Genomic DNA, 13400 nt, shown 5'->3' on the forward strand with positions numbered 1-13400 from the left:
CCTTTGCACCATTTATAACATTTCTGATATATTTTTAAATGTCTATACAGTAGTGTACTGTATATTGTAATAAACAGAATTGAGGAAATCAGCTCTAATATACATTATTTAAGCATGCACACTGGTCAGAGAGCCTGTCCTAAGTCCGAGTCGTCGGTAAACGAATACCTCGTGAGGCGAGGAGAGTGAGGAGAGGCTGTACAGTATCTGGTGAGGGGAAATAAGACAAATTACTTGAAGATAAGTGCTGTCTGATGTGGAAAGTCCAGCCACTCACGTCTGGGTTTATCAGACTAACATAAACAACAATGGATAAATGGACTGAATATGATACTACACTACTTGCAAAATCTGAAGTAGATGCTATAAAGGTAGTGTTGGCACTATGTATGTGAGCTACACTAAGCCATCATTCTTACAAGAGACTTACAGTATAAAGAACAAAAAAGACATAATACCGTGACTGGAACAATACACAAATAATCCGTACATAGGAGAGAGGAGCTTATTATGAAGTTTCAGTTTGACTTGAACCATTTACAGAGACACTTATAGACTGGAATACTGCTGTACACTAACGGCCCCCTTCAAGGCTGGAGACATTGCAGACCTGGAGAGCATACAAAGAACTTTCATGGCACACAAGTATAAGGCACCTAAATTACTGGGAACAGTTGAAGGTCCTTGATCTGTATTCTCTGGAATGCAGGTGAGAGAGATACATGATAATATACACTTCGAAGGTCCTGGAGGGATTGGTACCAATCCTGCACATGAAAATCACTCCATGTGAAAGCAAAAGACTCGGCAGGAGATGTAACATTCCCCCGATGAAAAGCAGGGGTGCCACTAGTACATTGAGAGGCAATACAACAAGTGCCCAGGGTCCAAGGCTGTTCAACTGCCTCCCAGCATACATATGGTTTGTACATCAGTTTGTATGCAGCCAGCAGTAACAGCCTGGTTGATCAGACCCTGATCCACCATGAGGCCTGCCCTCAGACCAAGCTACGGGGGCGTTGACCCCTGAAACCCTCTCCAGGTAAACTCCAGGTAGAATGCCAGTTTTTAGAAATTAGACGCCATCTTGTCACAGGAGGCTGATGGCAAGCTGCACACATTAACTTATGCTAGTAGAAGGTTCAATGGATCAGAAAAAAATATGAAGAACTATGGTGACATTAAAAAGACTATCTGTTAAAAACTATATTAAATATCCTCAGTGACAATCACTCTGAACATTAACAAAGCAAAACTGGGTGTTGTGGAACAGAGATGAGATCTTGATCTACATAAGTTTGACTTTTAAGTAGAACACTGGGTTGGCAAAGCAGCTGGAAACTGATAGCCTGTCTTGCAAAGCAGATTAACAGGAATCTGTGCTGGAGAATTTCTTCAATTTGGTGGACACTTTTACTCTAGATGCTTTAGAGACAGTGACAGGTGATAATGAAGAATGGAAAGAAATTCTGCAAGATTTCAATACACGAAAGTCAGCAGGAATTAGAGCGATTGACCTGCCTTTTTCGCCTTTCCAAAGAAAGAATGGAACTGCTGCAGCTTGAAGACATTATGAAGAAGTGCATAAAAAGTATCCAAAGGTAACTAATGAAGAAAGAGAAAGAAGAGAGATTCAGGATTTTAAGCCAAAAATTGGGATTCAGTTGTTTGTGGAAGCAGAGAAGTAAGCTGACCAATGCCCAAATCTCTCATTTTGCTCATTCATGCTTTTGAAAGATTAGATTTAGATTTTGCCACCGAAGTGGCTAGTTTATTGTGCACCCCATATCCATCCTGTGGACGGTAGCACGAGAGCATATGGATACACAAAAGGCCTAGGAACTAGGCCCCAAAGGGTTAACAGGAATACATATGGATTTATATCTACATATCTATAGTTCACTTATCTGTTACAAGCAAATTTAGGAAATTTGCTTAGTATATCTGGTATCTTATTTTCATTAATAAGATATCTTGACATGTCACATAGGTTATTATACTGTCTGTCTCTGTATTCCTCAATAAGTGGACAATTAAGCACATAGTGTTCAAGACAGTGACCATATGCCTGATCACATAATTTACATTTAGTTTGATCATCATCTGTGTCTCCCAAACTGCCAGAAGTACTTGTAACCAAGCCTAAGCCTGGCCACTACAACATCAGTCAGTCTGTTCACATTGCAAGTTGCTCCATAAACATACTTATCTACGTTCATGTTATCATAGTGGGTTATAGATCTACTCAGGCTTCTAACTGCATTCCTATAACAATCATTTTCATTATTTACTTCTCTCCTAATATTATTCCTAATGCTAGACACAGTTATACCAAAGTTATATTCTACATTCTCCTTCTGGGTACTCTTCTTGGCTAACATATCAACTTTATCATGAAGGAGTAATCCAATGTGTGATGGGATCCATAGCAATTGTACATTAATTCCTTTATCCCTAATTTTTGAGTATCTATACCTGGCTTCCCCAATGAGCATGTTGTTGGAGTCATTATATGAGTCAAGAGCCTTCAATGATGACATAGAATCAGTAATGATGATAGAGTCAAGCTCAGTGTCATAGGTTAGCTTTAGCGCCATTAGGATTGCAAACAATTCAGTTTGCAGTGTAGACGCCCAGTTGTTAATTCTTATGCCTAACTCAACAAATTTATTATCGTTCTTAACTAGGGAGGTGGCAACAAGAGCAGATGCAGCCCTGCCAGAAGACTCCTGTTTAGATCCATCAGTGTATATAACTTGTGATAACTTATTACTACCGGCTAGGTGAGAAATTTCTTCTTGAGCAGTTGCTCTAACAAGAAATTTAAGGAAGGGATTACTAGCAATGAGCTTTTGAAAGCCATTCAGAAGTAGTGAAATTTATTTACTGTGAGGAATAAAAAAATTCAAATGGATATATGACTAGGACTACTGACAATAATTATTTATTTATTAACACATCGGCCAATTCCCACCAAGGCAGGGTGGCCCAAAGAGAAAAACTTCCATCATCATTCACTCCATCACTGTCTTGCCAGAGGGGTGCTTCACACTACAGTTTATAAAACTGCAACATTAACACCCCCTCCTTCAGAGTGCAGACACTGTACTTCCCATCTCCAAGACATAAATCCGGCCTGCTGATTTCCCCGAATCCCTTCATAAATGTTACTCTGCTCACACTCCAACAGCATGTCAAGTATTAAAAACCATTTGTCTCCATTCACTATCAAATATGCTCATGCATGCTTGCTGGAAGTCCAAGCCCTTCACACACAAAACCTCCTTTACCCCCTTCCTTCAACCTTTCCTAGGCTGACCCCTTCCCTCACCTTCCCTCCACTACAGATTTTTACACTCTTGAAGTCATTCTGTTGCGTTCCATTCTCTCTACATGTTTGAACCACCTCAACAACCCTTCCTCAGCCCTCTGACAACAGTTTTGGCAATCCCACACCTCCTCCTCCTAACTTCCAAACTACAAATTCTCTGCATTATATTCACACCACACATTGCCCTCAGACATGACATCTCCACTTCCTCCAGTCTTCTCCTCACTGCAACATTCATCACAATATGAGACACACTGTAACAAAACCAAGGGGCATTTGACATCACTTCCTATTACAATACTAAGCTAGGGGAGAGCTGAAATGATTAACAAGACAAAATAAATCCCAATTAAACCTTTACCTTAGCATCTGTACCAGTATCCACTGTCCTTTTTACCCTAGCTTGACCTTCTGACCCCAAGCTCCTGCTGCATTAGGATATGAGCTATAATTTGAGTGTTCATTTCCATTGACTTTATAAAGCTTACTGAGCAAAGCATTGTCTACAGTAATGGTCTGTCCCCATGCAAGGTTGTTCTTTACAGTAATTAATAGTAGTATAGATAATGACACTTAAAGCCAAAATAATGTAATGGGAAGTAATAAATAGCAGCAGTGTAATATAATAATGAATTTATAAAATGGCCAAATGTTACAGTACTGTAGTTAGAGTTGATTCAGTGTGAAAAAATACCAATGAAAAATAAAGCAGAAATACTTGAATATTTCATGTGCTTTCACACACATCTTCAGAGGAACAAATTCCTCCAAAGATGTGTATGTCAATGCCACAAGTTTTGTGGCAGTTTTTCATATATGTGGTAATAAACTTTATGATATTTTCCCCCATTTACAGCATTTCTTTTCAACACCAGCCATCTCCCATCACGGTAGGGTGCCACGAAAAAGAAGAAATGCTTTCATCATCACTCGCTCCACACCGTCTTGCCAGAGGCACGCCAATACTACAGTTTGGATACCCCTCCAAAGTGCAACATTTCCACCCCTCCAGAGTGCAGGCACTGTACTTCCCACCTCCAAGACTAAGTCTGGGTAACCAGTTTCCCTGGATTCCGTCGTAAATGTTACTAAGCTCACATTCTAACAGCGCATCAAGGCATTACAACCACTTGCTTCCATTCACTCCTATCTAACATACTCACACATATCTATTGGATGTCCTAACCCCTCATATGCAAAACCTTTACCCCCTTCCCTGTCCTGCCTTCTCCACTATAGATTTATATACCCTCCAAGTCATCCTATTTTGCTTCATCCTCTCTAAATGTCCATACCACCTCAACAGCCTTTTTGCAGCCCTCTGGATAATACTTTTAGTACCACCGCACTTTCTAATATCCGAACTTTGAATTCTCTGCATAATATTCATATTACATATTGCCCTCAGATATGACATCTCTGCTGCCTCCAGCCTCCTCCTCGCTACACCATTTAAGTGTTGGTACCACTATTCTCTCATACATTTTCCTCTTTGCCCACAGTATATAAAGTATTTAACATAAAGAAGCATTTGAAAATATACATGAAGAATAAACCAAAGCCTTTAATCATCAAGAGATTATGGTACAACTTTTAATGAGGAATAGCTAGATAGAAAGGCAAAAATACAGCATGAGGAACTGAGAATTATTGTTATATCTAAAATATTAATTGCAAACAAGAATGGATTATCAACTTATTAAAGGAAGAATGACTATAAAAGAGATCCTGATGACCTATGGCCTTGGCAAAGAGTAAACATACTGTTATTTGGGGAAAAATCTGGAATATAAAATATAGATGTTTAGTAGTTTATAAGAATTATTTTTTATTTTAAAAGTAAGGAGAAGTAAAGGGTAAATATTTGATACCATTATTAAAAAAAAATATGTACAATTACATAGTACAGAATGGTAATTTCATACCTGAAAATTACATATATGGAAACCTTTTCTTAATTACATTGGAATACATGTATTAGGAGTGTATTTATATGTATTTTGTGTATTTATATGTATTTGTCTTAAGTACAGTACATACTACAAAACCTATGCTCTCATGAAAGTAGCTATCTAGATAAATTATATTAACCATCTTACCAGTGAACTATACAGAACTTGTGGCATATACAGTATTATACTGGATGCACTTTCCATCAATTCCAGGGCAGTGAAATAAAGCTATTACAATACACTAATACTGTATTTTAGCCACAATAAAGGGCATAACCAGAAAAAAGTAAAATACAGCATGGTAATTCTTTTTAAATGTTTAGATCTCCATCAAGCAAAAAACAGTAAATACAGTACAGTCATTGAACTATTAGTCTGTAATCACTTAAATATCTCTGCCTATCTGGAATGAATTAATTGTTTAATGTCTAAATATTCTGAGCATTATTTTTCTCAGTATATCATTGATCATAAGTTAACACTGACCTGCCATGTTTCCATAATAAAACCTTCATTTTACTTAATTCGAATAAAATTCCACAAATACATCATAACACACTACAGTATAGTAATATTGTTAGATGTGATATACGATATTTAAAGGTGATTTTTATATGAGAACTGTTACCATTCCTATGTTTACAGTTTAATATATATTACAATGCCTGAATACATAAAACATTATTAACATAATAATACTGTTCTGTACTTTTTATAAGAATGATGAAATAAAGATTGTCTTTTGGCTGAGAATACATGGTAATTCTTTTTTAAACTTTTTGTTTTTTATTTTAGTGCTTATTAAATGCCAGAGCTCCTCTTTTTTGAAATGATACAAAAAAAAAAAAATGGCAATATTTTCTTCACCAAGTCATCTAATTCTACCATACTGGTAATTAACTATTTTAACTTGAATATGCCTTCTTGGGAAATTAAACTGAATTATCTAAGAGGAAGGGAGCAATTACTAAATGTAAAAAGAAGAAAAACTTTACATTAATTCTTTTTTGGATCACCGTGATTCGGAGGGAGACAGCTGTTGTTTTAAAAAAATATGAAATGGGTAGTGATGAACACTGATCAGAAAAAAAAAAGGTACAGTAATTAGAAAAGTTATAGACCTGGAGTACTAGTTTGCCACGAGTACAAAACTGGAGGATTAATTAGGGTAATTTTCTCCAAAATTTATTCTGCTACGGTTTAAGTAGTGTTCATGAATGCAAGCCAAGATTAAAGAATAATGATGAAATGATTTGAGAGCATTATAAAACAAAAACTGAGTGAAACTAAAGTGCCATTGCCAGAATACATAATTACAGAGAAACCCAGGACATTCACAGTAAAAAGAACATTAGTGAGAAATGTGTAGACACTGAAGGATACTGAGGAACTTTGAAACATTTCATGGTATTAGGTATTTGACAAATAGTACCAGTGTAGTCATAATGTGTAGACATAACAATTTGAGTAACTCTACAATATGCAACATGCCCACCTAATTTTCAGAGTGTAGGCAATGTAGTATGTACTTCCAACTTCCAGAACTCATTTCCAACCATGTCTATTGGACAAAACTAATGGGAAACTGCAGAGCAAAAGCTGCTGTTTAGTGGTGCATGAGCCACATCTTACTTTAACTCCTGATATATGTCAAGCATAATTTTGAAGCTGGTCAGATAATGAATTATATACTATAAAAAATACATAAAATAATATTAAGTTGCATGAAATTTTCTGTGATCAGCAGTCTACTCTCAAAAAAAATGCAAGGATATTAATAATCTGTGAAAAATAAACCTGACAATTTATGAAAAATTAACAAATAAAACAAAATTAAAAAGCTATTTTCCTTCATAAATAGTTAATAGTACTAAAAAATTACTTCTTCCACAGATGCTTATATGTACTCAGGTTAAAGTCATCATGAATTTCCTCTTCTATCACCACCTGCAAGGAAAGAGTGAAATTTTTTTAAATAATTCTTCTTTTAAACTTATCGATAATTAACTACTGAATCTATGTAAAACACACTCCAATGGACAGAGAATTTGTCAAACTAATGGGAAGGAAAATACAAATAAATTGATGTGAAGAGTATATGTTTTTTATTTATTTATTTATTTATTTAATAATTTGAACATACAGAGGTACAAAAAAATACAGGTTGCAGAAGATTCTAAAACAAGAGTGTGAAAAGACCAAATTTTTTATTATATTTTATTGGCTGTCTCCCATCAAGGTAAGGTGATCCAAACACTGAAACATATTTACCATCATTCATTCAAACTCTGTCTTGACAAAAATGTGGTGACATCACAATTCAGATGACCCTCAATTGCAGCATCCCCACCCCTCCTTCAGAGTGCAGGCACTGTACTTCCCACCTCCAGGACTCAAGTCTAGCTAACCAGTTTCCTGAATCCATTCATGTTACCTTGCTTACACTCCAACAGCACATCAAGCATTAAAAACCACTTATCTCTACTCGCTCTGATCCTAAATGCTTACACAGCTTGCTGGATGCTCAAGCCCTTAGGACTCAAAACCTCCTTTCCTTCCTTCTGTCCTTGGAACAACTCCTAACTCCCCTTACCTGCATCCCAGATTTATGCATCATTGTCATCATCAGAGAAACTAAGAAATGGTAAAAAAAAAAAAAAAAAAAAAAAAAAAAAAAAAAAAAAAAAAAAAAAAAAAAAAAAAAAAAAAAAAAGGAGATACTGTGGAAAATTGCATTTATCTGAATGTAACTAATTATGTACATAACAGTAAATGATAACAAAGATAATTATTATTTATCAGAGTTACATCGACAAGTAGGAATTTGGGACACCTAGGTCACAAAAATGTCCCCCTTCGATACCTACCACTGTCGTATCCACAAGTTGCTCTGGACCTATTAATTATAAATGAAATATACATACACCAGGAATACTGGTAAATATATAAATTTGTGGACTGTATATTAAAAATAGTAAATGGTTATATATATACACAATTACATAACAGAAGGAAAATATATCTTAATATCACTCACCAATTTGACTGGAGATTAATGTGTATCATACTCAGAAAACCTCACTAACTAAATCTATGAAAATAATGCTGGCCAGAATTACACACAAATCTAGAGAGCTTATCTGAGGTTCCTGGAGAGGTCTTGTCCAGTCGCCTGATATCTCAAGTTATGCAGGAATGCATATCCACCAATTTCGCCTCCTATTTGAGAGGTGTCAGCACAATTTTAACCTCTAGAGCACGAAAAATTCTTCCCCATTCACCAAAGTTTCTAATACAAATTCAAAAACCAAGATGGCGAGTGTCTCTACTTTTTTTCGATAACATACTTCTTTTAAAAATACAATATAGGACATCTATTTACCTATAAATTACCGTATTTCCGGAAAATATATACAGTATTTTCCACAGATACAGTATAAGAGAAAAATAAAAAAGTGCTGAAATGTACTGTACTATACACTATATCAGTAATACCATTCTGTAAAAATATTAAATAAATTCTTTAATTTTTTTTTTCAATAAGTCGGCCGTCTCCCACTGAGGCAGGGTGACCCAAAAAGAAAATACTTTCATCATCATTCAACACTTTCACCTCACTCACACATAATCACTGTTTTTGCAGAGGTGCTCAGAACACAACAGTTTAGAAGCATATACGTATAAAGATACACAACATATCCCTCCAAACTGCTAATATCCCAAAACCCCTCCTTTAGAGTGCAGGCATTGTACTTCCCATTTACAGGACTCAAGTCCGGCTATATAAAAATAACCGGTTTCCCTGAATCCCTTCACTAAATATTACCCTGCTCACACTCCAACAGATCGTCAGGTCCCAAATACCATTCGTCTCCATTCGCTCCTATTGAACACGCTCATGCACGCCTGGTGGAAGTCTTTAAATATTAGAAACAATTAACTGACAAATTACAGTGAAAGTAATTCAATATTTTTTAGTTTTAGTTTTCTTTAGTGTAATGAACAGTTAGTACATAGAGCAGCAAACAGATAAAAGTAAACAGACTACATAGCAAAATTGCATCTAGGATCTGCATCTTGGTGATGTTAATTCTACCCCTGGTTCAGATACAATGTGAGGATAAGGATTTAACCATAGCTAATGTGGACAGCTCTCTCAGGGTAGCTATATCTAAATAAACCAGAGCTTCCTGGCAAAATCATGGCATAACCATATCCTTTTGTGATTACATCTTAAAATGTTTACTTCACTGCATAATTATCAACTTCTTGGTGAAAATGGAGTGCAGTAAATATTTTCAAAGGAAATGAAATCTTTCCTACCTCATGAAACATGCTTCTGAAAAATAGGTTTTGTCATTATGAAAGTTTAATGTAATGTGTCAAATGTTAATGAGTTTCTTCTCTGACTACTTTCTACTAACTGTAAGACTGTAGCACTTCCAATATTATAAGACAATCATTTTTCATGGTAAGGAGAGGAGGCAGGAATATAAGTTTAGCATACAGATTGCAGTCTTCTCCAATGAGTATGCAGTCTTATGGGGAACTAACCATATATGTATACACCCAACAAATTACCAAACTATCACAGCATTACAAAAATGTAATCAATAGCAGAGATAAACATTATTTTTTATATTTTTTTTATTATCACACTGGCCGATTCCCACCAAGGCAGGGTGGCCCAAAAAAGAAAAACTTTCACCATCATTCACTCCATCACTGTCTTGCCAGAAGGGTGCTTTACAATACAGTTTTTAAACTGCAACATTAACACCCCTCCTTCAGAGTGCAGGCACTGTACTTCCCATCTCCAGGACTCAAGTCCGGCCTGCCGGTTTCCCTGAACCCCTTCATAAATGTTACTTTGCTCACACTCCAACAGCACGTCAAGTATTAAAAACCATTTGTCTCCATTCACTCCTATCAAACACGCTCACGCATGCCTGCTGGAAGTCCAAGCCCCTCGCACACAAAACCTCCTTTACCCCCTCCCTCCAACCTTTCCTAGGCCGACCCCTACCCCGCCTTCCTTCCACTACAGACTGATACACTCTTGAAGTCACTGTTTCGCTCCATTCTCTCTACATGTCCGAACCACCTCAACAACCCTTCCTCAGCCCTCTGGACAACAGTTTTGGTAATCCCGCACCTCCTCCTAACTTCCAAACTACGAATTCTCTGCATTATATTCACACCACACATTGCCCTCAGACATGACATCTTCCCTGCCTCCAGCCTTCTCCTCGCTGCAACATTCATCACCCATGCTTCACACCCATATAAGAGTGTTGGTAAAACTATACTCTCATACATTCCCCTCTTTGCCTCCAAGGACAGACTTCTAAGTGCACCGCTCACCCTTTTCCCCTCATCAATTCTATGATTCACCTCATCTTTCATAGACCCATCCGCTGACACATCCACTCCCAAATATCTGAATACATTCACCTCCTCTATACTCTCTCCCTCCAATCTGATATCCGATCTTTCATCACCTAATCTTTTTGTTATCCTCATAACCTTACTCTTTCCTGCATTCACTTTTAATTTTCTTCTTTTGCACACCCTACCAAATTCATCCACCAATCTCTGCAACTTCTCTTCAGAATCTCCCAAGAGCACAGTGTCATCAGCAAAGAGCAACTGTGACAACTCCCACTTTATGTGTGATTCTTTATCTTTTAACTCCACGCCTCTTGCCAAGACCCTCGCATTTACTTCTCTTACAACCCCATCTATAAATATATTAAACAACCACGGTGACATCACACATCCTTGTCTAAGGCCTACTTTTACTGGGAAATAATTTCCCTCTTTCCTACATACTCTAACTTGAGCCTCACTATCCTCGTAAAAACTCTTCACTGCTTTCAGTAACCTACCTCCTACACCATACACCTGCAACATCTGCCACATTGCCCCCCTATCCACCCTGTCATACGCCTTTTCCAAATCCATAAATGCCACAAAGACCTCTTTAGCCTTGTCTAAATACTGTTCACTTATATGTTTCACTGTAAACACCTGGTCCACACACTCCGTACCTTTCCTAAAGCCTCCTTGTTTATCAGCTATCCTATTCTCCGTCTTACTCTTAATTCTTTCAATAATAACTCTACCATACACTTTACCAGGTATACTCAACAGACTTATCCCCCTATAATTTTTGCACTCTCTTTTGTCCCCTTTGCCTTTATACAAAGGAACTATGCATGCTCTCTGCCAATCCCTAGGTACCTTAACCTCTTCCATGTATTTATTAAATAATTGCACCAACCACTCCAAAACTATATCCCCACCTGCTTTTAACATTTCTATCTTTATCCCATCAATCCCGGCTGCCTTACCCCCTTTCATTTTACCTACTGCCTCACGAACTTCCCCCACACTCACAACTGGCTCTTCCTCACTCCTACAAGATGTTATTCCTCCTTGCCCTATACACGAAATCACAGCTTCCCTATCTTCATCAACATTTAACAATTCCTCAAAATATTCCCTCCATCTTCCCAATACCTCTAACTCTCCATTTAATAACTCTCCTCTCCTATTTTTAACTGACAAATCCATTTGTTCTCTAGGCTTCCTTAACTTGTTAATCTCACTCCAAAACTTTTTCTTATTTTCAACAAAATTTGTTGATAACATCTCACCCACTCTCTCATTTGCTCTCTTTTTACATTGCTTCACCACTCACTTAACCTCTCTCTTTTTCTCCATATACTCTTCCCTCCTTGCATCACTTCTACTTTGTAAAAACTTCTCATATGCTAACTTTTTCTCCCTTACTACTCTCTTTACATCATCATTCCACCAATCGCTCCTCTTCCCTCCCGCACCCACTTTCCTGTAACCACAAACTTCTGCTGAACACTCTAACACTACATTTTTAAACCTACCCCATACCTCTTCGACCCCATTGCCTATGCTCTCATTAGCCCATCTATCCTCCAATAGCTGTTTATATCTTACCCTAACTGCCTCCTCTTTTAGTTTATAAACCTTCACCTCTCTCTTCCCTGATGCTTCTATTCTCCTTGTATCCCATCTACCTTTTACTCTCAGTGTAGCTACAACCAGAAAGTGATCTGATATATCTGTGGCCCCTCTATAAACATGTACATCCTGAAGTCTACTCAACAGTCTTTTATCTACCAATACATAATCCAACAAACTACTGTCATTTCACCCTACATCATATCTTGTATACTTATTTATCCTCTTTTTCTTAAAATATGTATTACCTATAACTAAACCCCTTTCTATACAAAGTTCAATCAAAGGGCTCCCATTATCATTTACACCTGGCACCCCAAACTTACCTACCACACCCTCTCTAAAAGTTTCTCCTACTTTAGCATTCAGGTCCCCTACCACAATTACTCTCTCACTTGATTCAAAGGCTCCTATACATTCACTTAACATCTCCCAAAATCTCTCTCTCTCCTCTGCATTCCTCCCTTCTCCAGGTGCATACATGCTTATTATGACCCACTTTTCGCCGCCAACCTTTACTTTAATCCACATAATTCTTGAATTTACACATTCATATTCTCTTTTCTCCTTCCATAACTGATCCTTCAACATTACTGCTACCCCTTCCTTTGCTCTAACTCTCTCAGATACTCCAGATTTAAACCCATTTATTTCCCCCCACCGAAAGTCCCCTACCCCCTTCAGCTTTGTTTCGCTTAGGGCCAGGACATCCAACTTCTTTTCATTCATAACATCAGCAATCATCTGTTTCTTGTCATCCGCACTACATCCACGCACATTCAAGCATCCCAGTTTTATAAAGTTTTTCTTCTTCTCTTTTTTAGTAAATGTCTACAGGAGAAGGGGTTACTAGCCCATTGCTCCCGGCATTTTAGTCGCCTCATACGACACGCATGGCTTACGGAGGAAAGATTCTTTTCCACTTCCCCATGGACAATAGAAGAAATAAAGAAGAACAAGAGCTATTTAGAAAAAGAAGAAAAAGCTAGATGTATGTATATATATATATGCATGTGCGTGTCTGTGAAGTGTGACCAAAGTGTAAGTAGGAGTAGCAAGATATCCCTGTTATCTAGCGTGTTTATGAGACAGAAAAAGAAACCAGCAATCCTACC

The 13400-nt window shown here is 37.3% G+C and overlaps 1 protein-coding gene across 1 annotated transcript in view; it reads right to left on the reverse strand.

Moving 5' to 3' along the window:
• Positions 1 to 5192: 5192 nt before the first annotated feature.
• mRpL55 (mitochondrial ribosomal protein L55) overlaps positions 5193 to 13400 on the reverse strand; it is a 42665-nt gene continuing 34457 nt past the window's right edge. Inside the window, exon 4 of the mRNA XM_070082358.1 lies at positions 5193 to 7230. Coding sequence (XP_069938459.1) covers positions 7162 to 7230 — 69 coding nt within the window. The 3' untranslated portion in view covers positions 5193 to 7161. The remainder of the gene's footprint in view (positions 7231 to 13400) is intronic.

The sequence above is a fragment of the Cherax quadricarinatus genome, chromosome 7, assembly GCF_038502225.1.
Source record: "Cherax quadricarinatus isolate ZL_2023a chromosome 7, ASM3850222v1, whole genome shotgun sequence".
Taxonomy (NCBI): domain Eukaryota; kingdom Metazoa; phylum Arthropoda; class Malacostraca; order Decapoda; family Parastacidae; genus Cherax; species Cherax quadricarinatus.